Source organism: Myxocyprinus asiaticus, chromosome 40, assembly GCF_019703515.2.
Source record: "Myxocyprinus asiaticus isolate MX2 ecotype Aquarium Trade chromosome 40, UBuf_Myxa_2, whole genome shotgun sequence".
NCBI classification, from domain to species: Eukaryota; Metazoa; Chordata; class Actinopteri; order Cypriniformes; family Catostomidae; genus Myxocyprinus; species Myxocyprinus asiaticus.
In genome coordinates, this window is record NC_059383.1 from 36,493,857 (window position 1) to 36,520,592 (window position 26,736).

Here is a 26,736-nt window from a genome sequence, read left to right on the forward strand (position 1 = left end):
TTTTCAAATCAATAAAAAAATATCGTAAAACAAGGTTTAATGGACATAACCAAGGGCGTAGATTTGGCTTGAACATTGGGTGGTTACAGTGTGAAGAATTTCGATGTTTCCATTGATCATGCTTGTTTTGATTATTGGAGGGTTTCCTCTCCCCCATCCCCCCTGGAATCTACACCCCTGGACATAACGGTTCTTAAAAGAGCTAATAGTTCCATAATGTCATCAATTATCTGGAAGCACACTTATCAAAAATATATGTTGAAAGTATGGAATGGTTGAATTTGTAACAAATGTGTTATTTTACTTCTAAGTAATCTACATTACACACAACACACTTTCATTAATGCCGGGTTCAATACAAGTTAAGCTGATTTGACAGCATTTGTGGCATAATGTTGATTACTAGAAAAAAAAAATTTGACTCGTCCCTCCTTTTCTTGAAAAAAGCAACAATGGAGGTTTCAGTGAGGCACTTACAATGGAAGTGAATGGGGAAACAAATTTTGGAGGGGGTAAAGGCAGAAATGTGAAGCTTATAATTTTATAAAAACACTTACATTAATTTTTCTCTTAAAACTCATGTATTATTTGAGCTGTAAAGTTGTTTAAATCATAATTTTTACAGTTGTTTTAGGGGTTTAGGGTTTGTTGACATTACATTGTCATGGCAACAAAGTTGTAAAATTGGCTATATCTTTACACAGAAAAGGTTAGTAAGCGATTTTATCACACTAAAATCATGTTAACACGCATATTGTTTATGTCTTGTGGCTATACTTTTGAAATAGTGAGTACTTTAACATTTACAGATTGGCCCCATTCACTTCCATTGTAAGTGCCTCACTGCAAGATATTTACTTTTTTAAAAGAAAAAATTAGTCGAAACTCATTTTTGTGGTAATCAATATTATGCCACAAATGCTGTCAATTGAGCTGAACTTGCATTGAACAAGGAATATTCATTTAAGAAGTAATTTTGGTCATTAAACTCCCCCCTTTAAGAAGGTAGTGGAAAATTCCAGCACCCCTCCGTTACCCATTTGGTTCCTTCCGTAACCCGGTAGATTTTCCCACGTGACCTCAACAGTTTCCTTTCTTGTAGCAGCCATCGATAAAAATGGTGAGCGTTCTGCCGAAACAGAACAATCTAAAACAATCTTGTCGATTTTACTTGTCAAAAGCTTCTCAGAATAAGTTTTAAATACACTTTGAGTTGTACGCTTGTGTTTGAGCACGATATTTTCAATGATGATGTCAAAATAAAGGGTGATTTAAACGATGAAATGTAACTGACTGAAGCCAAGCAGTGGTTTGAGCCATGTAGCTTAGCACACGACTTCACAGTTTTGAAATCACAATTATCACTTAAAGTTAATACTTTAGTGTAGTAAATTGACAGCTTTTGGATGTGATGGTCTGTAGCCATCATATCCAATATCCAGACCTGAATGACAAAGCTTGTTTAGACGATGTAAATGGTTAATAAGCAAAGTTCACGTATGAGTTAAGTGTATTGAGTGCGAGCTGACACGTGAGTTTATATGCCATCTTATCAACTCATGCTATTTGTAAAGGCAAGAGAATAGCAAAAAATTATTTCTATTCAGTTTGTCATATGACACCTAAAACAAGTGAAATTCTTATATTGGAATTGGAACTTTGACAGTGTGATTAAAGTGCTTGATGAATGTAGTGTGGTGAAATGATTACACACTAATGGCTCATTATGTGTTTGCAGGCAAAGATCAAGGCCAGAGACCTGCGTGGAAAGAAAAAGGAGGAGCTGCTCAAACAGCTGGATGATCTGAAGGTGGAACTTTCCCAGCTTCGCGTTGCCAAGGTTACCGGTGGAGCTGCTTCCAAGCTGTCTAAGATGTGAGTGCTGGGACAGGCTCAGTGGTATTACTGTGTTTACTACTGGCCGATTTGTTTCTTGAGGGTGCTGAGGATCACCTGCTTGCATGTGAAATGACTGAGACATGTAAACGACTAGTCACAGTTTGTTTTGTTTGTGTTGCTACAATAATAGACAGGTGTGCAACACCGTTTCTTGTAAACAGTCCGCATATCAGAGTCTCGGCAGACACATTTGAGCTCAATGTTAAAGTGTTCGCCTGTTTCATTCTCGCTCTTCAACAGTTCCCTGTAACTTTTAACTGTCTTGTCTAACGATAAAAAGGCAAATATCAATAAAACAAATATCATATACTATCTGCAAATATGCACATATCTCGTTAAAACAGATGTAATAAACCAACCTCACACAACTTGAGCAGATCCAGCATCCTGTGGAGTGCTCATAAATCTTCCTCTGAAGCACGTATTCTATCGGTCTCTCCTCAACCGTTCCCTGTAACCTTACTAATGATAAAAGGCCATTATCAATAAAACTTGTATTATATACCATCTGCAAATGTGCAGATATCTCATTTAAACAGATGTAATTCACGAACCTCACGAAAATCCAGCGTTTTCTTCCTGTCGAGCACTCATCTAATATATTCCTCTGAAGCACGTATTCCATCAGCTAGATTCAAAACTCCAGGATCAAAAGTTCCTCTGATTCACAAATCATGACGGTCAGTCCGTGACAATCCAAGCAGGCGATCCAGGCAGTTTAAACTAAATTGCTGCTTGCGCTGGATCCGCATGAGCGACTTCAAAGTAAAAGCGCGTCACGTGTGCTATAAGTAAATGTCTTATTCACTATGCACTGTATGTGCAATTGGTTTGATTGGGTTTTTTTGTTGTTTAGAATGCGATTGCTAACGTGGACGTGCCATCCACGTTTGCTGGACTACTGTGTGTACTGTTATTTCCTTCCTAATATTTTAACAATTTATTAATGTGCAAATACATTTGTAAAATTTGATGACTAAACAGAAATCAGAAGAACCTGTCATTTTAAAATACAATATTATTTTAGATTCTTTTTTACAAAGTTAAAGTTTAGTGTGAAATTGAGCAGTTATAGTGCTAAATAAGAATTTTAGTATTTTTTAGCAGTTTTATGTTTTTTATTTACTATATTAAATTGTGTGTTATATTGGCATTGTATCGGCCACCTGCTCTGGATATTGGCATCGGTCATTAAAAAACCCATATTGGTTGATCACTTGTGTTTACCAGAGTGTTTTCATGGTATCAGTGTACTTCATAGTGTGAAGTAACGTGGTGAACCTGTCCAGTTTCAGCAGTGAAGTTAGTATATTGGGAGTTTGGGTTTATTTTGGCTCTTAGGTCTCAGAAAACAGAACCACAGCGACAACATCTTTGTTAGCGGCTCTTATTCTGGATATGTTTAAAAGTCCAAGCACTATTTTGCATTGATCACTGGATCTTTGTTTAGATATGGGAAGGAGCTGTCTATTTTGTCACCTTTTGTAACCATATATAGGGATGAAATTATATCAGCTGCTGATATTTATCGGCCAATTATTTATTTATTTTTTTTGTTGGATTTTCCCTCCTTTTTCACCCAATTTGGAATGCCCAATGCGCTTTTAAGTCCTCATGGTCACGTAGTGATTCGCCTCAATCCGGGTGGTGGAGGATGAATCCCAGTTGCCTCCGCGTCTGAGACATCAACCCACGCATCTTATCACATGGCTTGAGCGTGTTGCCACGGAGACATAGCACGTGTGGAGGCCCCATTTATCGGCCAATTATCGACCAAATGAAAACCATCAGCATATCAGTTGTAAGCATAAAAATGCTGATATGAAATTTTATATTTATTTATTTTTTATAATTATTTAGTAACACACTTTGTAAAAAGTCTGTGAATTTAAAATGCACAATCCAGAAATAATAATATTGGCTCTGGTGCATCCCTATCAGAACAGTATCTTAATTTTTATTTCCTCTCTTTCAGCCGTGTTGTCCGCAAGTCCATTGCCAGAGTCCTCACAGTTATCAACCAGACACAGAAGGAGAATTTGAGGAAATTCTACAAGGTCAGTTAAGGCTTTCTAGCAAGTCAGTCCACTGTCGGCCATCTTTGGAATACTCTCGGGAGGCTCTTTCCAGTCATGCCAATGCATCTCCCATCTACTTGAATGGAGAGACCAAAATCTCAAAAATTGTTGGTCAAAATTACGATCAAAGTACATATTTCAAATCAGCAATAAAATCTGACAATACTGGAATCATATTGCGCTAAAAAAACGCAATTTTCCCGGCTTGTATAGCTAATGTGCATGCGCATTCTAGAGTTGATTGACAGGTGATGTCTCTTCTAAAAGGTGATTGGCTCTTTTAACTGCAAGGCGGGACTTCCTTTCTATATCCGTTGACCTTTGGGCACTCAGAGCTCCTTGGTTGAGTGTTCAGTTTCTCCCATTCATTTTAATAGAAGTGACCCATCTCTGCTAAATAACCTCTGGTTTAATGCTACCTAAATACACATGCAATTACCTTTTTTTTTTTTTCATTGATGAACAAGTTGGACTTCACCCAGTTTACAAAGTATGTTTACTTAACCTCCTGAGACCCCCATGTGACTGCTGTGTGCATTTTCCATTTCCCTTTTTGATTTGTAACCAGTTGCACTTAATAATCAAGCAACAAAAAAAAAACAAACTGTGGTTTCTTACCAGAGGCACTTTGTTGGCGCCTGACTAAAGGGTTCTGATTAAAGGCTGGTGTTTGGAAACCCAATCAGGTGGATGCATTTTGTAGTAAGGTGCTAACTTCAGAAAGTTTATTAGCAGACCACTCTGCGATTATTTCATCTGTGCCTAAAATGAAGCGGCAATGGCCATAGGTGTGTTTAAAGTACAAGCATTGTTATAATGCAGATCTATCTGTTGTGCATCTGCATTTAGACAGCAAGATGAACACCAAGCACTCTTCCTGCTGAAGTGTAGCTAGTGTGAATACTCTCTTGCATTAGAAATATGACTGCTCATGGTGGAGTCTTAAAATAACACTCATCTGCTGTGGGGTGCTGACAGAATTTATATTTCTGGGCATTTTATGAATTGGTTGCTGCACACAGATTAACCGTAGTTCAGTACAAGTAGGGATTTTTAGTGGAGAACACAGTTGTCACTTTGATATGGGTGTTAAGGATCTTCCAAATGTATGTTTAGTGTCTTGTTAAAGGATTAACACTGTAGCTATTGGCTATGTACTATGCAAATTAATCTTGTAGTGTTTTCATTAGGCCCATTTTGTGGCAAACGGCACAATTACTGAACTCGTCTATGAATGTGCTCTTATTTTGAAAAATCGTAGTTTCCGTTATATTTTGTTGTGTTGACAAGATGAAGTTTCATTAAGTTCAGAGTTGAATCACTTCACTTTCTGTTGGCCATTTGTGGCTGCTTTCTTAACACTCAGTCCATTAGATTCTAACAGCTTTGCTCTTTTCAGGGTAAGAAGTATAAGCCTTTGGACCTGAGGCCCAAGAAGACACGTGCCATCCGTCGTCAGCTGACGAAACACGAGCAGAACCTGATGACCAAGAAGATGCAGAGGAGGTCTCGCCTCTACTCCATTCGCAAATTTGCCGTCAAGGCTTAAGAAGGCTGTACCGGTCCTTTTTTTTTTTTTTTTTTTTTTCTTTCTCTCTCTCTGAAAATAAACACCCCACCCTGGAATTAAGATGCTTTCTGAGTCTATCTGTCTGAAGCAGAATATGAGGTCTTGGGAACTAGGTTAATGATTGAAAGAGACCAGAGCATATGATATAAGCCATTAAATGAGAAATCATTTTGTTTCCTGGTCCGAGAGCAAGTGGTCTTAACAGTTTTACATTTTGTATATCTGAACCATTGACAAAGTCACTCATGTCCGTTGTTAACATTAGAACAGGGATTACTCTACTTGACTTTACTGGAATTTGAATTTACAACCTGTAAAATGTATACCTGCCACTTCACTCTAATAGGGTACAAGATAAGGTTTGAAACTCTTTAAAAAGAGTTTTTTTGCCAAGGGATCAGCGTACTGAGGTGCTTAACCCTTATAAAATGTCCATCTTAGGAATTCAAACTTAAAGGTGCACTCAGTATTTTTTTTCCCCCCATTAAAAATAGTTTTAGTCCTAAAGAAATGAATTGAATTTTGAAACTACAATGGCATCTGTAACTGAAAACTATTGAATTTGAGTGATGCTGCATCCACACCACTAGGTGTCACTAAGTCCAAGATGACGCAATCAAAAAGTTACTAAGTGCACCTTTAAAAAATATGAGTTGTTTTGAATTTTACATGTTGGGTATGCAATTTTTGTCAATATAGTCACGTTTTATTAAACCCTTATATCAAATATCCTTATATACATTATTCAAATGTAATTCAATATATTTTACACAAAATGGCTTATGTGGAGCTCCTTTTCATTGAGGCTGTGCTATATAGAACAGCAGTTTCATAATCACTGAATTTCAAACTGAAACTGGATGCCAATTCCCTTAGACATCATTCAGTGGGCTGGACTTTCTTGTGGTCACCCCGGCTGATGTAAGTAGTCATGATTCTCTATTTAACGGGATAGTTCAGCCAAAAAATGAAAATTCTCATCATTTACTCACCCTCATGCCACCCTTGATGTGTATGACTGTCTTCTGCTGAACACAAAGATTTTTAGAAGAATATTTCAGCTCTGTTTATTCAATGCAAGTGAATGGTGACCAGAACTTTGAAGACCCCATAAAGGCAGTATAAAAGTAATCCATACGACTTAAATCCATGTCTTCTGAGGCGATATGATAGGTGAGAAACAGGCCAACATTTAAGTCCTTTTTACAATAAATTATCCTCACTGCCCAGTAGGCAGCAATGTGCACGAAAAATGTGAATCGCCAAAAATAAAAAAGTGAAAGTGGACATTTATATTAAAAAAGGACTTAAATAGTATTCTCACCCACACCTATCATATCGCTTCTGAATATATAGATTTAACCACTGGAGTCTTATGGATTACTTTTATGCTGCCTTTGTGCTTTTTTGAGCTTCAAAGTTCTGGCTCACCATTCACTTGTATTGAAAGGACCTACTGAGCTGAAATATTCTTCTAAAAAATGTAATTTGTGTTCTGTAGAAAACAAAGAAAGTCATACACTTATGTGATGGCAGGAGGGTGAGTAAATGATGAGGATCTTCATTTTTGTGTGAATGATTTAAACTTATCCCTCTTTCCTCTGAGCAGTTTTATCTTCCTCTCCAACATCTAACTGGTCCGAGCCGCTGGTGAGAAGCTGCCCACCTGGAGTGAACACACACCCATATGCAGAGTCCTTATGACCCTAAAACACATATCATGAGTCATAATGCTGTACAGACAAATTAATGAGCCTTGAACACAAATGATGAGGCATTGTGATGTCATAATACTCTAGAATACACTCACCTGTAAACACTGTAGACATGTTCCAGTTTCCATATCCCAGATCCTCACCTGATAACAAGTTCACAAATTCAAGCATGGACTACAAAAATGCAAGTATGTGTCTGTGTTTTTGGCCTACCATATCACCCTCTGCGGTGGATGCTAAAACCAGTCCGTCTCTGGAGAAGGCCAGACTCTTGACCCAAACACGCTCAAATCCTCTCAACAGGAACAGACACGTGTGTTGTCTTGGCAACCATACACGAACAGTACCATCCCATGAGCCTGATGCCTACAGTATATGAACATATACAGTGGCCCAAAAATGTAATAAGTCTGGTTAAAGTGTCCATATACTTTTTGGGACAACTGTTTATCTGTAACATTCTTAACCAACCACCAATGATAATGCAATACAAAATAATACCATCTAAAAATAAAGGCTGTCTAGTTTTCTAAGATTATTTGCAAGGTTTATGCTAAATACCAAACCTCACCCTCAAAAACAAATCTGTTTTTGTGAGCTCACCAGCATGCCAGTAACAGAAAAACTCAGACAGGCCACGTTCCCCAGGTGTCCCTGTAATATTGCAACCTCTTTTCTGTCCTGGAGTGTCCACACTCTTACTGACCGATCCCAGGAACCTGTAGCCTGCAGTGAACCAAAAGAATAGGGAGGTGATGTAGCTCATACTAAACAGTCTCAAAACCAATCACCCACAAACAGAGAATGTGAGTGAGTCATACCACCAACTGTGAATCTGATGAGAATGTGCTGCTCTGGACAGCTGCAGTGTGACCCAACAATTCCTGTACCATCTCACTGGACTGAAATATCAAGCAACAGACACAAACATGGAGCTTATAAACATTACAGTTAAATTTATAAGGGTACATTCTTCAATTGGTGCACTCAAGAAAGTGCACACATATAGAAATAGAAAAGATCTATTAGGTCTCTAAGAAGCTTTTCACTATAAACTTTCTGCACACATACATCTCAGAGATGTCTGTTTAAGAGTGTTCATCTGCAAAGCATTGCATTCTAATTAACATCTGCTAAACATCTTAAAAAGATCAGATTTACAAATATTCTAAAACATAAAGGTCTCAAAGACATCTGCTGAATGTCTTACTGACATCCGAGAGGAAACGTCTTGTAGACATATTGCAGATGAGCAAACAGCCTAAATAATGTGTCTTCCAGATGTAAACAGACACATCAAATAGTCTAAACAAGCACATACACAGTCTAAAGCACAGTGAAACATGACACACACATAGGTGCACTGAGGCGCAGATCGCCAGAAACTCATCCAAACGGTCAAAGATGTCCAGCTAGTGCTTGTTCACAAACACCAACAATTAAAAATAGTGCAGCAAGATGCAGAGCTGCTGAATGAAACTGAATGGCATCTCTGTTTCTGAATTGTAACTTGACACTGTGTCTTTTAAAAGTGGTGCGACAAACATGACAACGGTCAAAGACGTCTGTCTAATGTATGTTATATGCACATAAAACTTCAAAATAGTCCAGATAGGTCCCCTTTGGTGTTCAGGAATAGTTGGTCACACTAAGCCTGTCTCTTTGCCTCTCTGTTTACGATACGAACTGAATGCCAGTGGGCAGGGCCAAGGGTGCGATGACACATGTTGTGGAGCATGTAAATACTGAGCAATGTCTAGTGACGTCACAAGCACACAGTTTTCGAAACGAGACGTTTCAGAAAGGTGGGAACTACAAATGCTCTTTTTAGACTGGGGAGGAAGTTTTGAGCTCTGAAACTGACAGTATGTTTTAATAGTACAGTAACCTTTTATATGTCTCAATATCAAGGAAAATTTTATTTTCCATTTCATGACCCCTTTATGACTTGACCCTGATAGCACACGTACATAACCCAGAAGTCGTGTTTACATCTGGAAGATGTATTTGTTACATTGTTTGCTCATCTTCAGTACATATTTAAGACGTTTCTTCTAGGATGTCAATAAGACATTCAGCAGATGTCTTTGAGACCTTTATGATTTAGAATGTTTGTAAATGTGATCTTTTTAAGATGTTTAGCAGATGTTAATAATTAACAGTTAATTAAAATACAGTGCTTTCCAGATGGAACCCTGATAGCACACGCACATCACACAACCTCTATTTGATGTGAGTGTTTACAGCTGGAAATATATTTTTTTAGAATGTTTATAAATCTGATCATTTCAAGATCTTTAGCAGATGTTAATTGTATTGTGATGCTTTCCAGATGATAAAAGATCTAAAACAGACATCTCAGAGATGTGTGATATTTGGGGAAAGATATGTGTTTGTTTAATTTATTTAGTTCATTATTTTCTGATGTAAGATTTTATAAGTGTTTGGTTGTCACCTGAACACTCCAGATTAGCGCTCTGTTGTCCCATCCACCCGACACCAGCCACTGTCCGTCAGGACTGAAGCTCACTGTCTCAACACTCCGGGTGTGAGCTGAGGTTTGAGTTCCGATTGGTGAAAACAAAATGAGTGAAGAATAAATTTGCAAAAGATCAGGATTAGATCAGTTTTTACAAAAATATACTATTGTTTCCATCAAAATGCCATAGTTACTGTGATGTGTACACTAGTGTATTTGGTCATTATGAAATTTGCGCACACCTGACAGTATGTACACGCATTCTGTGCTCGCACTGCGCCAGATTCTGACGGTACAGTCGTAAGATCCACTCACAAAAAGCTGACCATCCGCAGAGAAAGCACATGATTTCACTGGACCTGCATGTTTTTTTTTTTAAGAGAACAAAGAGGGAAAAAATACAGAAAAAGTCATGCATTCATAATTAATACAGAAACTGAAATTTGGTGTTGGCTAATGTTAATAAATACGCAATAAGGTCTTTGCAGTGTTGTGTAGTTACACCAAATAGTAGTCCACTACAGATGACTAATAACTTATATAAAACTGTAATCAGATTACTTCACTGAGAAAGTAATCACATTACTTATTACTTGACTTTTCAACCTTGTTCTAAGTCATACACCAAAGTCAATTTCAAGGCAAGTCAGTCCACTCGGTGGCAATTTTTGGAATGCTCCCAGGCATCTATTTTCTATGGATAGCCTACAAGCGGCATAAAAGTACAGCTAATCTACTTGAATGAGGAAAGACTGAAATCTCCAAAATGGTTGGTCAATATTACAATCAATCAAAGAACATATTTCAAATCAGTAGTAAAATCCAACAACAATGGTATCATAAATTGTACTTCTTTTGTTCAGATCACGCTAAAAAACGCAATTTTTCAGGCTGGTCCAGCTACTGCGCATGTGCATTCCCGAGTTGACTGACAGGTGATGTCAGAATGTGATTAGCTCTTAAACCTGCAAGGCGGGACTTCCTTTTCTACATCCGCCATATTAGGTGTTCCAATTTCTCCTATTAATTTTAATACAAGTGGTCCATCTCAGGCTAAATAGTCTCCGCATACACTCAACACCACACATTTCTCCCTTACAATTACTTATTTGGGGGTGTACGCTGTCACAGAAACACCAAGAGACAAACATATGAACATAAGTCTGTTTTAAATTCTTCAAAATTCTATTTTAGAAATGTGTACCCCAAGTAATGTACTTAAAAGTAATTAACTTGAAAGTTATTAACTGTAATCTGATTCTTGAATTTAAAATGAAATGCATTGCACCACTTTTTTTGTGCAAAAGTAGTTCGATAACAGTAACTAATCACTGTAGGCTAAACGTTTTAAAACACTTGATGTCAGCGTGTAGCCCCGAACCCGGGTCGGCGGCGTGAGAGCCAGATACACTATGGGTAAGCTTGCAAAACATTCCAAAAGCTCAGTGGCAGCAATTAGGCCTACAGCTTCATATTGTATTGTTGTCTATTTGATAAATAATCTTTGATTTGATTCATTCTTTGCGCACCTGTATGTCCACTGACTGTGGCCAGGAGTTTGGCGCTCGTGGCCTCCCACAGGTAAAGTTTACCATCATCGCAGCACGTGAGCAGATTCTGACAGTCAGGTGAGAACGCGCAGCAGTTCACCTAAGACACAGGTGAGAAATTGACAGTACGATGAGAAAAAAAAACTATTTGTTCATACCTAATAACATAACTGTTTAACTATAATAGGAAATCAAATAAATAAATACATTTCTAGAATATGTAAAACTGAAATTTAAACAAAATATCAATGTCTACCTCGCCTTTGTGCTTGGAAAAATATCTAATGTTGGAGACGGTGAAGTTTTCAGAAGGGTGTTGCCACATGCCTCTTAATGCATGAGAAAGCAACATTTCAGCAATGTCAAAAATGTCCTAAATAGGCTGAACATGGCCTAATATAATGTGCATCTTATTTCAGATACGCAGCTGCAGTTGTTAGTGTTGCAGCACAGTTTAAGTCAAGTTTTGTTTGGGTTTTGAGTGTTGCTGTATCCAGAGTTACGGTCTCTTGAGTGGCTGTGGGCTGCGCCTGTGGTTTATTAGAAAATCACTCCTGGTTTAGACACTCATTTACTTTGAAAAGACATTAACAAGCTCAGTTTGTGTTCACCAGCCAGAAAGCCTTTTTTTATAGAGCTCATGAATAATTAATAAAAACACACAATAAACAATTATTAAACTAATGTTATTATAAAAGGCCTAAAATATAATGTAATACAATATAATATAATATAATAAAGGTTCTAGTTGTTAAAGGTGCACTCAGTAATTTTTTGAAGTTTGGCTTTACACTGACACCTAGTGGCCTGGATGCTGCATCATTCAAACAGTATTTTTTCAGTTACGAAAGCCATTGTAGAAATTCACTATGCACAGTAAACCAGGATTAATTTTATCCATGAATGAAAGTGTCCAATAACAGGGCAGTTACTGAGATTAAGCTAGTAGTATTCAGCTGGTCATGTGATCCTAATATGGCTGCCCCCATGAGGTTCCCCTGCTCCATGTAGAATAAAACAGCTTTTATGAGGTTACTGATTTGACTGAACTCTTCATCTCACATGAATGGTCATGATTTTATACATATGTTTCAAAATTACTATTTATTTCTTTAGAAGTGAATCTTTTTATATGATGAAAAAAATTACTAAATGCACCTTTAACATTACTTAATGCATTAGTTATCATGAACTTCCAATGAACAATATTTTTAACAGCATTTATTAGCCTAATCTTGGTTAATATTAATGTGTCAAAATACTACATTAGCATATATAGAAATTAACATTAACCAAGATTAATAAATGTTGTAAAAGTACTGTTAATGTTATATATATATATATATATATATATATATATATATATATATATATATATATATATATATATATATTGTTAAAGGGATAGTTCACCCAATAATGAAACTTCTCTCATCATGTGTTTCAGTGTTCCAGTCTCATAGTAACTTATGCAACAGCTCTGTTGGTTTTCCATCAGGATGTTTACTCTCAGCAGCACGATGTTTGGTATGTTGTTTGCATGAAGTTCGAACAGTTAGTTCGCAGCAGTGGATGCGTGTTAGTCATTGAACATGTCCACATTTCTACACAGGAAGTAATGCCATTTTCACCTTTACTAAATAACAGTCACTTTGATAGAAAACCAAGCAGTTTACAAAACGAAACAGAAACTGTGCCTCCCACGGTTGATGCTATTTTTGTTTAGGCATAGCTCACGACGTAGGACGCACATAGGGATTTCGGTTCCTCAGAAGTATTCTTGGGACTGAAAGTAAAAGGTTATCTCTATTAATAAATAAAATAAAAATAAAAATCATTGTTGCCTTTAGAACAATAAAGACCAGTTATAAACAAATCATGGAAAATGTTTGTACAATATGCATTTATAACTGGTTAAGCTCTTTGACCAGAATGGTAAAGGTTAGGGTTATAATTAAATCAGCTGTGTGTGTGTGTGTGTGTGTGTGTGTATGTGTGTGTGTGCACGGATATGTGGGGACGTGCAAAAATGCATGGGGTATTTTTCTAGGGCATTAATTTTGAGGTCACATTTGCGTACATGAGTTGTTCCTTTGTTCTTTGAAAAAAGGAAAATCATCTCTCTATCGGTTTCATCTTAGATATACATTTGAACTGCTCCTTACAGCGTCATGTACAACGACAGCAAACTACTATGCTAACAAAAACACAAGAAGACCACAAACCACTGATGGAAAGTGGAACACATTTACAGGACTTAAGTTGTTCTTTAATCTAGATCTGTTGGTCAGGATAGGAAAGACCAAAATTGTCACTGCATGTAGCTCCCAGACATGCGTTATCTCTCAAAGACAGGCATTTCCTTTGCACTGCTGTGAATCTTACATGAATGCAAAATCAATGGAACAAGATACTAGTTTCAAAAATAGAGACGTGTGTAGACCTACATGTTTACTACATTATACCATTACCTACATTTAATTTTGAATGAAAAAAAAAACAAGGCTTTGAGGAATAGATGTATAGTGCATTCAGGAGATTGCTTACTATCTTAAGAAGTGTGTAATTTTTACATTGTTTAAGTAGGCTACTTTCTTCTTGTGTATATCCCGGCTAAACATGCAAAAACTACTTATTCTTCATCCAAGTTATGACGCAATTATGGTACCCAACTTTTTCCTGAATGTGGAAGTGTTCCACGATTCATAACGGATGCCTGTTTTTGTTTTCCAGTCTCCAGTGTTTTAACTTGCATTGGCTATGTTCTTAGAGGATAATGTGGCATTGAATGTATTCATTTTGTAAAAACTGTCAAAAAGCATGTGGCTCCATAGTGCTGATACTTTAGATAGTCGCGATAACCGTTTTTGACAGTGCCTCACTTGTCAATGTCTAAGGAGTGTGGATGAAGCTATGAACTGAGGTTAGATATGTTGCTGTCATTAACTACTTTAAGTTGTTATGACAGCCAACAGCTGCAGAAGTTTAGCCTTTTACTCCTACTGACACTTAAAATGGTTGTTGTTCTCCACCTGGAACGCTTGTTGTATTGGTAGTTTTTTTATGGAGACTGGAACTAGAAAACAGTCCAGCGACCGCCCAGTGGTTAGTGAGGAAACCTGTGGACCGACCTTATTCAGAGCAGCGCCATCTTTGATTTTTGACGGGAATTAAAACAAGGTTGTGAGCAATAGACTTAGGCCATGTCCACACTAATATGTTATTATTTGAAAACACATTTTGCTATGTTTACACCGCTCATTCACACTTGAACAGCATTTTCCTCCATCAAAAAAAGTACTGTTTCGAAAATGCTCTCCATTTCTTCATCCTTTCGCCAATGAGGACGAAAACAAACTGGTGTGCATCCCAGATAGCACACGTACCTCTCCGAGATTTCTGTTTGAGATCTTTTCATCTGGAAAGCATCGCATTCCAATCAAGATCTGCTAAACATCTTAAAAAGATCAGAATCATAAAGATTTTAAATCATAAAGGTCTCAAAGACATCTGCTGAATGTCTTATTGACATCCAAGAGGAAACGTCTTATAGACGTATTGCAGATGAGCAAACAACCTAAAAAATACATCTTCCAGATGTAAACGCTTATATCAAGACGTCTGGTTGATGTATGTGGTATCAGGGATGTGGCCTAACAGCCTTATCAATGAGCTGTATGTTGTTTAAATTGTTCTGCTGACAAGATATTGAAATATATCTTTCCCAAAACATTTCAGAAGTCAATAAAACTCCAGAAACACTCCTGATAGCACACGTACATGATGTCTATTTGATGTGCATCCCAGATAGCAAGAAGATGTCGATTCAACGTCTATTTTTAGTTGTAAAGGTTGGGATCAGTCGAATCAACATTCACTATTTGGTCGGTACTCCATAACGTTGATAGGTCAAAAATAGAACATATATTCAACATCGAGATGAGGTTGATTCATCAACATGTACCACCGACCGATTTGTTTGAAATCATAACGTTTGTTCTATGATGAAACTTGGTTAGAAAAATCTGAGTTTTGCGCATGCGCATTTTTTAATCTAAATGGGTCGCTAACAACGGTTACACAATTGTTAGTCAGTCTATCATTGAATATCACCTTAGATTTTAATTGTTTTATCCATTGTTGAATTAAAAACATTCCCGCTTGCTAATTTTGTAATTAAATGCCCTGTTTGCGCACTGCCGTCTTCCATGAGGTGGCCAGTAACTGAGGTAAATTTAAATAATTCACCATGTTGGACTTATTTCAGTTGTTGTAGATTGTCAGCTTCAACATGTTCACTTTCACTCATATTTCCTTTCACTCACTTTCACTTCATATTTCGGAAGACATTTATCTGTCTTCCGCTCGCGAATGTCCTTCGACGCGCGCGAGCCTGCAGTGATGCAACGTGCGCCATACTGAGTCAATAATACTCAAGGTGAATAGATGTTAAAACTGTTATTATCTGGGGGCTTGGGTAGCTCAGCAAGTAAAGACGCTGACTACCACACCTGGAGTCGCAAGTTCGAATCCAGGGCTTGCTGACTGACACCAGTCAGGCTTCCTAAGCAACCAATTGGCCCGGTTGCTAGGGTGGGTAGAGTCATGTTGGGTTAACCTCCTCGTGGTCACCATAATGTGGTTCTCGCTCTCGGTGGGGCACGTGGTGAATTGTGCGTGGATGCCGCAGAGAATAGCGTGAGCCTCCACATGCACTATGTCTCCGCGGTAATGCGCTCAACAAGCCACATGATAAGATGCATGGATTGACTGTCTCAGATGCAGAGGTAACTGAAATTCATCCTCCGCCACCCGGACTGAGGAGAGTCACCACTAGTACCTAGAGCTTATTGGGAATTGGGTATGCCAAATTGGGGAGAAAAGGGAAAAAAAAAATCCATTTAAAACTATCATTACTTTCTCAAAGACTGTGTTTTAATTTTAGGGATGTACCTTGTGGCATTGTCTGCACTAATGTTCACCACAGATGTCCAAATGCGCATGGCAAAGGTAGAAGTCTCAAGTTATTTTTATAATATTACAATTTTATGTCTCACAACAACAACATAACATACAGTTTAAATACATTGTCATCTGCTGTACCAATAAACTGTGCTAGGAAACAGTTGGTGTCTTTTGTATCTTACCAGAGGGGGGTTTGCAAATGCACGGATGAAGCATACATGGTGTAGACCAAAATACAAATGTCAATGGAAATAAATATTGCCTGTACACTTACTGATGCACATGAATTACTCCAGAAAAAAGCACTTATAAAATGTTTTGTAAGCCTGCTGATAATTAACCCTTAAAACGGCAAGAACATAAAAATACCTCTAAATTAGTTTATGAAAACAAATAAATTTATTGCTATTTCTAACATATTGCGGCCGAAATATGACATTTTCAAGTTTTTGCAGCCTGTAGTCTATTGTTCATGAAAACAACATGTAAAAGGTAGGAACATTATTTGCAATGAGGTCAGTGGACTTCTCACAATGCTGCTATGTTTCTTTAAATTAAGATTATGAATTGATGCCTGAGTTTTAATACAAAGTCACCTGACCTCAGTATTTGCAGGGACTCTATTTTCAATTATTTTCACAGAAACACTTACTCACTGCTCCTCGCTTCAGCCTCTCAAATGCTGTATCGCCCAAGATACAAAAACCTTTATAGGGTTTTAAAGGCATCAAAATAATTGTTAGTATTGGGAATACCCCTGTCACCAGATAAGATTTGATACTGAAGTGGGTCATATGGCAATATTTGAATTGCATTGTTTATTTATTTATTTACTTCTGTTTTTCTGTGAGCCCCAGTTGAAGACAGAGAACTTACAGATGTTGGCCTTAACAAGTCAACCTGGACAGACGTCTGTTCCAGTCCAACCTACACCACACAAGACTTTTTTCTGCTTTTACAGTTGAAGTCAGAAGTTTACATACACCTTAGCCAAATACATTTAAACTCCGTTTTTCACAATTCCTGACATTTAATCGTAGAAAATGTTCCCTGTCTTTGGTCAGTTAGGATAACTATTTTTAAGAATGTAAAATGACAGAATAATAGTAGAGAGAATGATTTCTTTCAGCTTTTATTTCTTTCAACACATTCCCAGTGGGTCAGGAGTTTACATACACTTTGTTAGTATTTGGTAGTATTGCCTTTAAATAGTTTAACTTGGGTCAAATGTTTTGGGTAGCCTTCCACAAGCTTTTTGGCCCATTCCTCCAGACAGAACTGGTGTAACTGAGTCAGGTTTGTAGGCCTTCTTGCTTGCACATGCTTTTTCAGTTCTGCCCACAAATTTTCTGTAAGATTGAGGTCAGGGCTTTGTGATGACCACTCCAATACCTTGACTTTGTTGTCCTTAAGCCATTTTGCCACAACTTTGGAGGTATGCTTGGGGTCATTGTCCATTTGGAAGACCCATTTGTGACCCAGCTTTAACTTCCCGGCTTATGTCTTGAGATGTTGCTTCAGTATATCCACATCATTTTCTTTCCTCATGATGCCACCTATTTTGTGAAGTGCACAAGTCACTCCTGCAGCAAAACACCCCCACAACATGATGCTGCCACCCCATGCTTCCCGGTTGGGATGGTGTTCTTCGGCTTGCAAGCCTCACCCTTTTTCCTCCAAACATAACGATGGTCATTATGGCCAAACAGTTCGATTTTTGTTTCATTAGACCAGAGGACATGTCTCCAGAAAGTAAGATCTTTGTCCCCATGTGCACTTGCAAACTGTAGTCTGGCTTTTTTATGGCGGTTTTGGAGCAGCGGCTACTTCCTTGCTGAGCAGACTTTCAGGTTATGTCGATATAGGACTCGTTTTACTGTGGATATAGATACTTGTCTACCTGTTTCTTCCAGCATCTTCACAAGGTCCTTTGCTGTTGTTCTGGGATTGATTTGGACTTTTTGCACCAAACTATGTTCATCTCTAGCAGACAGAATGTGTCTCATTCCTGAGCGGTATGATGGCTGTGTGGTCCCATGGTGTTTATACTTGCATACTGTTGTTTGTACAGATGAACATGGTACCTTCAAGCCTTTGGAAATTGCTCCCAAGGATGAACCAGATTTGTGGAGGTCCACTATATTTTTTCTGAGATTTTTTTTGATTTTCCCATGATGTCAAGCAAAGAGGCACTGAGTTTGAATGTAGGCCTTAAAATACATCCACAGGTACACCTCCAATTCAATACACCCATCAGAAGCTAATTGGCTAATTGTCTATAGGCTTTGCATCATTTTCTGGAATTTTCCATGCTGCTTAAAGGCACAGTTAACTTAGTGTATGTAAACTTCTGACACACTGGAATTGTGATATAGTCAATGAAAAGTGAAACAATCTGTCTGTAAACAATTGTTGGAAAAATTACTTGTGTCATGCACAAAGTAGATGTGCATGACATGACTTGCCAAAACTATAGTTTGCTAATATTAAATCTGTGGATATTAAGTTAGTTTTAATGACTTCAACCTAAGTGTATGTAAACTTTTGACTTCAACTGTATATGGATGACTGTCTACTTGCAAGTTCTCTTCAAAATTAGATGTATGCAAATATAACTTGAACTTGAACTGCAAGAGCAAAGAACTTGTTCCAGTTGCAGAGAAACCTTTAAGTTAAAGGGACATTTCACCCAAAAATGAAATTTCTCTCATCATTTACTCACCTTCATGCCATCCCAGATGTGTATGACTTTCTGTCTTTTGCAGAACACAAACAAACAATTTTTTAAGAACAGCTCAGCTCTGTAGGTCCAATCAATGTAAGTGAATAGTGGCCAGACCTTTGAAGCTAAAAAAAGCTCTAGAAGCTCACCATTCGACTCAAGTAGTTTAATCATGATCAGAGATTAATCATTAATCAGAATGTCTTCTGAAGTGATCCAGTCAGTTTTGGGTGAGAACAGACCAAAATGTAACTCCTTTTTCACTGTACATATTGCCATTGCAGTCTCTAAGCACAATAATGATTTCTAGCTCGATTACACTTAATAGTGCTTGATGCATGCACAGAGAACTAGATGGCACTAGTAAGTGTAATTGAACGTGAAATCATGATTGCCAAGGAGGCTGCTGATGTCAATTTATAATGAAAAAAAAAAAGGAGTTATATTTTGAATTGTTCTCAACCAAAACCGATTGGATTGCTTCAGTTGACATGGATTAAACCACTCTAGTCTTATGGATTAATTTTATGCTGCTTTTAGGGGCTTTTTAGAGCTTCCAACTTTTGGTCACCATTCACTTGCATTGTATGGACCTACAGAGCTGAAATATTCTTCTAAAAATCTTCATTTGTGTTCTGAAGATTAAAGAAAGTCATACACATCTGGGATGGCATGAGGGTGAGTAAATGATGAGAGAATTTTCATTGTTTTGGGTGAACTGTTCCTTTAAGAAAACCTTTAGATATAATTGTAAGCATATTTTCACTAAGGGTTTGCTAAACGTAAAGGGATAGTTCACCCAAAAATGAAAATTCTCTCATCATTTACTCACCCTCATGATATCCCAGGTGTATATGACTTTTTCTCTTCACCAGAACACATTTGAAGAAAAATTATAAAATATCTCAGCTCAGTAGGTCCTTAAAATGTAAGTGAATGGAGATTTCTCTTATGAAGCTCCAAAAATCACAGACAGTCAGCATAAACATCATCCATACGACTCCAGCGGTTAAATTAATGTCTTCTAAAGCGACACGATCGCTTTTGGTGCAAAAAAGGTCTATATTTAAGTACCTTTTGACCATAAACCATCGCTTCTGGGCAGCAGCAGTATATGCATTAACGAGAGCGCTGCGTACACGTCTCTCATGTGAAGAATTTGCGTTGACATGTTACGGGCTTAATCTCACTTTTTTCTCTCAGTTTAGACATCCAGGATAAGCACACAAATGCACCATTGCAGTAAACAAACAGATACAAATACAGATCTAAACCAAAACTACGCATCTGTACAGCATTCCTCCTACTCAGCTGTAAACAGCGCTGCTCTTCCGTGTGTGTCGAACGTGCATCAGTTTTCGCGTGAACATGTCAGCGCGATTACAGCATACTGCTACTGAACGGAAGTGATGCTTTATATTTAAAAAAGTATTTAAATATTGATATTTGTCGCACCAGAAGCAAACGTTTAGCTTCAGAAGACATTAATTTAACTGCTGGAGTCGTATGGATGACGTTTATGCTGACTGTCTGTTCTTTTTGGAGCTTCAAAAGTCAAATCATAAGGACCTAATGAGCAAAAATATTTTTTTCTATTTTTCTTCAAATGTGTTCTAATGGGGTGTGCTGAGTGACTCCAGCCAGGTCTCCTAAGCAACCAAATTGGCCCGGTTGCTAGGGAGGGTAGAGTCACATGGGGTAAACTCCTCGTGGTTGCTATATTGTGGTTCGTTCTTGGTGGGGCGTGATGAGTTGAGCGTGGTTGCCGAGGTGGATGGCGTGAAGCCTCCACACGCGCTATGTCTCCGTGGCAACGCGCTCAACAAGCCACGTGATGAGATGCGCGGGTTGGCGGTCTCAGACGCGGAGGCAACTGGGATTCCTCCACCACCCGGATTGAGGCGAATCACTATGCGACTACAAGGACTTAAAAAGCGCATTTGGAATTGGGCATTCCAAATTGGGGAAAAAGGGGAAAAAATCCCCCCCCCCCAAAAAAAAAACAAAAAACAAAAATGTGTTCTAATGAAGAAAGACAGTCATACACATCTGGGATAGCATGAGGGTGAGTAAATGATGAGAGAATTTTAATTTTGGGTGAACTATCCCTTTATTATTGCTCCCTCGCAAAAAAATTATCCATGGTTTTACTTTAGTACAATTTTAGCAAACATGACTTTAGTAACCATGGTAAATCTTGTAGTAATGGTTTTTAAATACCATGGTTAAACATAACGGTTAAATGTTTTTTTTTTTGTTGTTTTTCAGCAGTAACAATAGTTCAATTATGGATATTTTAATATTTTAATTCTATTTTTATTGTTATTTATTACTGTTTTATTATAATTATTTGTCTTGTCATTATCTGTTTTGTGTATTAATGCTTTGGCAATATTGTATGTAAACACAATCATGCTAATAAAGTACTTTAAATTGAAATTGAGAGAGAGAGAGAGAGAGAGAGAGAGAGAGAGAGAGAGAGGGAGGGGGAGTGAGAGAGAGAGAAATAGAGAGAGAGAGAGTGGGAGGGGAAGTGAGAGAGAGAGAGAGAGTGGGAGGGGGAGTGTGAGAGAGAGAGAGAGTGGGAGGGGGAGTGTGAGAGAGAGAGAGAGAGAGAGAGGGAGAGTGGGAGAGGGAGATGAGAGAGAGAGAGAGAGAGAGAGAGAGGGAGGGGGAGTGAGAGAGAGAGAGAGAGAGAGAGAGAGAGAGTGGGAGGGGAAGTGAGAGAGAGAGAGAGAGAGAGGGGGAGTGTGAGAGAGAGAGAGAGGGAGGAGGGAGTGTGAGAGAGAGAGAGAGAGAGAGAGAGAGAGTGGGAGGGGGAGTGAGAGAGAGAGAGAGAGAGAGGGGGAGGGGGAGTGAGAGAGAGAGAGAGAGAGAGAGGGGGAGGGAGTGAGAGAGAGAGAGAGAGAGAGAGAGAGAGAGAGAGAGAGAGAGAGAGGGGTGCACTTGTGTCATAGTGGTCCTCATTCACATTCCACAAACACAGACCAAATAACGCTGAGACTACAAGAGTCGCTCGTTTTCATCAGAATAAACTGGACGTGTTTCGTCGTCATGGGGAAAATTTTTCTTTTAATTTGTGTCGCTTTACTTCTTCAGAATGAGACTCGGGCTCAAGGTAAGCGAATGAATTTTTTTCACAAGTTTCAATTCGTTTCACCCAACCCTTCAAACGGGCGAATGATGACTGTATTTCCTGTTATTTCTCAGTGTAATAAACAAGAAAACATCTGCATTTTAAACAGCCTAAAACATAACAATTCAAGCAATAAATCTGCTATGTAGAAGCATTTTGCCTATGTAATAAATAATAATAATAAAAAAAAAAATTATATATATATAGTGTAACATGTATAGTAAATAACATGGATATGGACTTTTTATAATATCAAGATTTTAAGTAAAACGTTTATGTAGCCAATAAGGGAATGTGTATTTTACTTGTGAAGTTTTTAAGTCATTTTCAGGTAGAAGTACAAATATTCCACAAAATCTTTTCAATGAGGTCATAAAACTGCACATATTAAGAAACAAAAAACAAAAGTATTTAAAAATGTTTTAAAACAACCCTGATAGCACAGGTACATCAGAAGACATATGTTTTGGTTGTTTGCTCATCTGTAATATGTCTACAAAACTTCTTCTCGGAAGTCAAACATACGTCTTCCTTTATGATTCAGAATGTTTGTTAATCAAATGTTTTTAAATGTTAAATAAAATGCAATGCTTTCTATATGAAAAGATCTAAAACAAACATCTCGGAGATGTACAGTAAGTATGCTATCTGGTAAGTCCTGTATAATATGCCACTTTGCGGGACACTGCAGAAACAAAAGGACTTATTGTTTCTGAGTTGGAAGAACGTTTTATTATAGCCCTTTACATAAAAATATGCATAAAACAAAAAACAATAAATAACTCCAGTTCTTCTCTTTACTTGCCTGCAGGAAATAGTGCCAGGACAAACAAATGCAACAGCACAAACGTGGTCAACCCAAGATTTTTTCAAGGAATTGCCATCCCAGTCAACGCATCTCTCCCTCTGAACCGAACAGAACCACAAACACGTATCTCACCCTCTGCTACCATGGTTGCTACAGAAGTGGAATTGCGTAGTAACAACACGGCAATGTACCTCAGGGGTCCTCTTAGCAAGTGGTTCATCCCAGCTGTCTACATCATTGCCATCGTCGTTGGGATTCCCGCCAATATCGCCATTTTGGTTGTTGTTGGAACCAAAATGAGGATCATTTCGTCGGCCATTTTGTATTGTAGCTTAGCGGTGTCTGACTTGCTACTGTTGCTTAGCCTGTTGCTAAAGGCACACTATCACCTCAACAGCAACCATTGGATATTCGGCGAAACCGCTTGCCGCATCACTACTGCCTGTTTCTACGGCAACCTCTACTGCTCAGCATACACGCTAGCATGCATTAGCATCAAGCGCTACATAGCTGTCGTTCACCCATTCCTGTATAAGAGCTTGCCAAAGCGGTCCTTCACTGCATGGAGTTGCGTAGCAGTTTGGATCGTATTTATTATCGCCATTTTACCAGAGATCATAGTGCGACAGAGCTACCGCATCGCACACCTTGGAATTGTCACATGCCATGATGTTCTTCCCGCCAATTTAGACTATTACCAATGGCTTGTCTACTACAACCTTGGCCTTACCTGCATTGGATTCTTTCTTCCCCTAGTGGTGACAGTAGCGTGTTACGCTTCTATAGTGTGGCACCTGAATCGCTCACACAGCAACTGGGCCCTCTATATCAGAGCTAGCACATTTAACTTCATTATCTTCATCGTTTGCTTTGGTCCAAGTAGCTGCTTTCATTTTTTGCATTACGTGCTGCTGTCTACAAGTACGACTGAGAATTTCTACATTTACTTTAGTGTGACTGTGTGCATGTGTTGCCTACATAGCGCTCTGGATCCATTTCTCTTTGTTCTCATGTCTAGGACTGTTGGAACGAAACACTACTTCCTTGCGTGCAAAGGACATGCACATAGCATTTCTGCTTAAATGTTAAACAAAACAGGAGCTAACTAGAACTAACATGACACTACCAAGACCAAGATCATAGGTTGGTTCCCAGGGAAACATCTAAAATTCATAGCTTGACTCTGCTGTAAGTTGCTGTGGAAAAAAGTGCCAGCAAATGCATAAATGGTTACTGCCTACATAGATAGTTGCATTCTAAATGAAAGGCACCTCATAGGGGACTGATTTGGAAAACTCTACATACAACATGATCACACAATAAATTGACATGCCGCTTCCGAATGCTCGTTTGCATTTGGGTTAGGACGTAGGGTTAACAAAATATGCATTCCTGTTGAATGTATTAAATTATTTATAACTAAAAATACAACTCATGGGGGCCTGGGTAGCTCAGTGAGTAAAGACGCCGACTACCACCCCTGGAGTTGGCGAGTTCGAATCCCAGGGCGTGCTGAGTGATTCCAGCCAGGTCTCGTAAGCAACCAAATTGGCCCAGTTGCTAGGGAGGGTAGAGTCACATGGGGTAACCTCCTCGTGGTCGCTATAATGTGGTTTGCTCTCGGTTGGGTGCGTGGTGAGTTGTGCGTGGATGCTGCGGTGGATGGCGTGAAGCCTCCACACGCGCTATGTCTGCGCGGTAATGCGTTCAACAAGCCACGTGATAAGATGTGCGGGTTGACGTTCTCAGACGTGGAGGCAACTGAGATTCATCCTACGCCACCCTGCTTGAGGCGAGTCACTATACCACCACGAGGTGCATTGGTAATTGGGCATTCCAAATTGGGGAAAAATACAACTCGCTTTTGGCACCACCCTGTGGACATTTCACCTCAACAGCACTTCCACTTTGACCACGGGGGGGCAATGTTTCGAATTTCTGTAAGCGCAGACCGATTTCAACAGCAGAACTTTTGATCTTGTGTTGCCGAATTCACAGTATGATCAGTCTCCTATATAGGCAGCAACCTTGGCAATATGTGCACCACACAAAATAATGCTCGCAATTGACGTGGTTCACAATAGGATGTTGCTAAGCTAACAACGCAATACTCTTATAAGCATAAAAATTACTCAACATACACAAATAGTGGGTAAAATAGCTTATTTTTAATAAGATGTCAAATCAGATGTCTTTAGGTTTTATCTTTTATGCCTTGTTTTTCTAGATTTAAAGTATTTAATATGTGAACTGCCAAAAGGAGGGCAACCAGTTTTTAAAGATCCAGCCAGTTCTGGTTGATCCAACTTGAATCGGTTGGACAGAACCAGCACCTTTTATACTGAATACAAATGCAGAGACATTTGAATGCCCTAGAAAGAAAAGGTTGTAATATACTGCCTGCGCTGTGTTCAGTGTGTGTGTATGTTTGTTTGTGAACAAGGAAATGTTTGTCTATACACTCTTTACTATTTGCATAGGGAATGCTAATGCTTTTGCATTTATCTTGAATCCTTGCAGTTAGTTTTGTGGACAAATAAAAATTGTGACAACATTTTTGATTATTGTTGGTTTTTTAATGGATGAGTGGTGGCAGGACAAAGAAGATAGTATTTTGATAGGTCATTGCAGAATTTCCCAGGCCTCTATTTGTGGAATTTCATAGTTTTGATCACTTTTATTCTGCAGTGTGGAAAATAGAGAGCATGCAGTATGGATTAGTTTCCAGGATGTAGAAACCCACCAGGCTTAAAGACAAAAGTGCCAGTGGACTGCGACTAACTAGATAATTTTTTTCTTCCTGTCTCTCTCTTTCTCATGTACACACACTGCTTGATGTTGAAATTATTTTTGAAAATAGTTAGATTTCAAATTAAATTAGTTAACTTCTCTCCAGATAGCACGCGTATCTCTCTGAGATGTCTGTTTTAGATATTGTCATCTGGAAAGAATCTAATTTTAATTATCAGCCTAAACATCTTAAAAAGATCAGATTAACAAACATTCTAAATCATAAAGGTCACAAAGACATCTGCTCAATGTCTTATTGACATCCGAGAGGAAACATCTCGAATTGCAGATGAGCTAACAACCTAAGAAAATACATCTTCCAGATGTAAACACACACATCAAATAAATGTCTGGGTGATTTACATGTAAATGCATGTGCTAGTAAGTAGCCAAATATTTATTACCATGCTTGTCAGGCAGCATTGTCCTGATATTCCTAATATATATATATATATATATATATATATATATATATATATATATATTATATATTCTAAACCCATAAACCGGAGTTTTCTATTAATTTAACTTTAAATATTTGAGGAAAGGAAAGTGTTCTTTTTCTCACTTGTTTTCTTAATATGCTTGTCACTTGTCAGGTGTTTTTTCTTACCTGGAATGTTCTTTATTATCCTGTATCTTATATCAGTTTTCACTGCTTAAGAGGAAATACAAATGCAGTCACTTACAATAATTAATAACAGTACACACCTCATTGTCATGCCAACTCGTACACTTTCATAAACGTCAACCTTCAGGAATGTGGGGAGATGACCAGACAAGTCAGGAGACAGAGAGGTCTGAATTTGTGATTTACAGCAGTAAACTTGTCAGTAAACCAGCTCATCTCACTGGATGGGGGCTAAGCCCCTAAAAAGGCTGATAAAAGGCTATCCATCTTATGTTCATGCCAATTTGAGCATAGTCATAGTAAGTTTTATCTGAAAAACATTAAGCTAAAAAGCTTCAAGAAAGCTGGCTTACATTTAATTCAAATAAGTTCCTGATGACACACATACATCCC

The 26,736-nt window shown here is 38.2% G+C and overlaps 3 protein-coding genes across 3 annotated transcripts; 2 read left to right on the forward strand and 1 right to left on the reverse strand.

The window, feature by feature from the left end:
* The first annotated feature begins 1,060 nt into the window (after positions 1–1,060).
* LOC127431135 (60S ribosomal protein L35) lies at positions 1,061–5,607 on the forward strand. Its single transcript, XM_051681412.1, has 4 exons — positions 1,061–1,120; positions 1,739–1,875; positions 3,875–3,956; positions 5,377–5,607. The coding sequence occupies exons 1-4, from the start codon at positions 1,118–1,120 to the stop codon at positions 5,524–5,526; spliced, it is 372 nt and encodes a 123-aa protein (XP_051537372.1). The 5' UTR covers positions 1,061–1,117; the 3' UTR covers positions 5,527–5,607.
* A 1,438-nt stretch (positions 5,608–7,045) lies between these two features.
* LOC127431041 (WD repeat-containing protein 38-like) lies at positions 7,046–11,725 on the reverse strand. The gene is made up of 9 exons (XM_051681255.1): positions 11,548–11,725; positions 11,271–11,391; positions 9,984–10,100; positions 9,718–9,815; positions 8,084–8,164; positions 7,866–7,988; positions 7,476–7,628; positions 7,358–7,405; positions 7,046–7,253 (listed from the first exon to the last, which is right to left on the reverse strand). The coding sequence occupies exons 1-9, from the start codon at positions 11,641–11,643 to the stop codon at positions 7,134–7,136; spliced, it is 957 nt and encodes a 318-aa protein (XP_051537215.1). The 5' UTR covers positions 11,644–11,725; the 3' UTR covers positions 7,046–7,133.
* A 10,168-nt stretch (positions 11,726–21,893) lies between these two features.
* On the forward strand, positions 21,894–25,476 carry LOC127430732 (proteinase-activated receptor 3-like). Its single transcript, XM_051680739.1, has 2 exons — positions 21,894–22,096; positions 22,926–25,476. The coding sequence occupies exons 1-2, from the start codon at positions 22,033–22,035 to the stop codon at positions 24,002–24,004; spliced, it is 1,143 nt and encodes a 380-aa protein (XP_051536699.1). The 5' UTR covers positions 21,894–22,032; the 3' UTR covers positions 24,005–25,476.
* Positions 25,477–26,736: the final 1,260 nt, after the last annotated feature.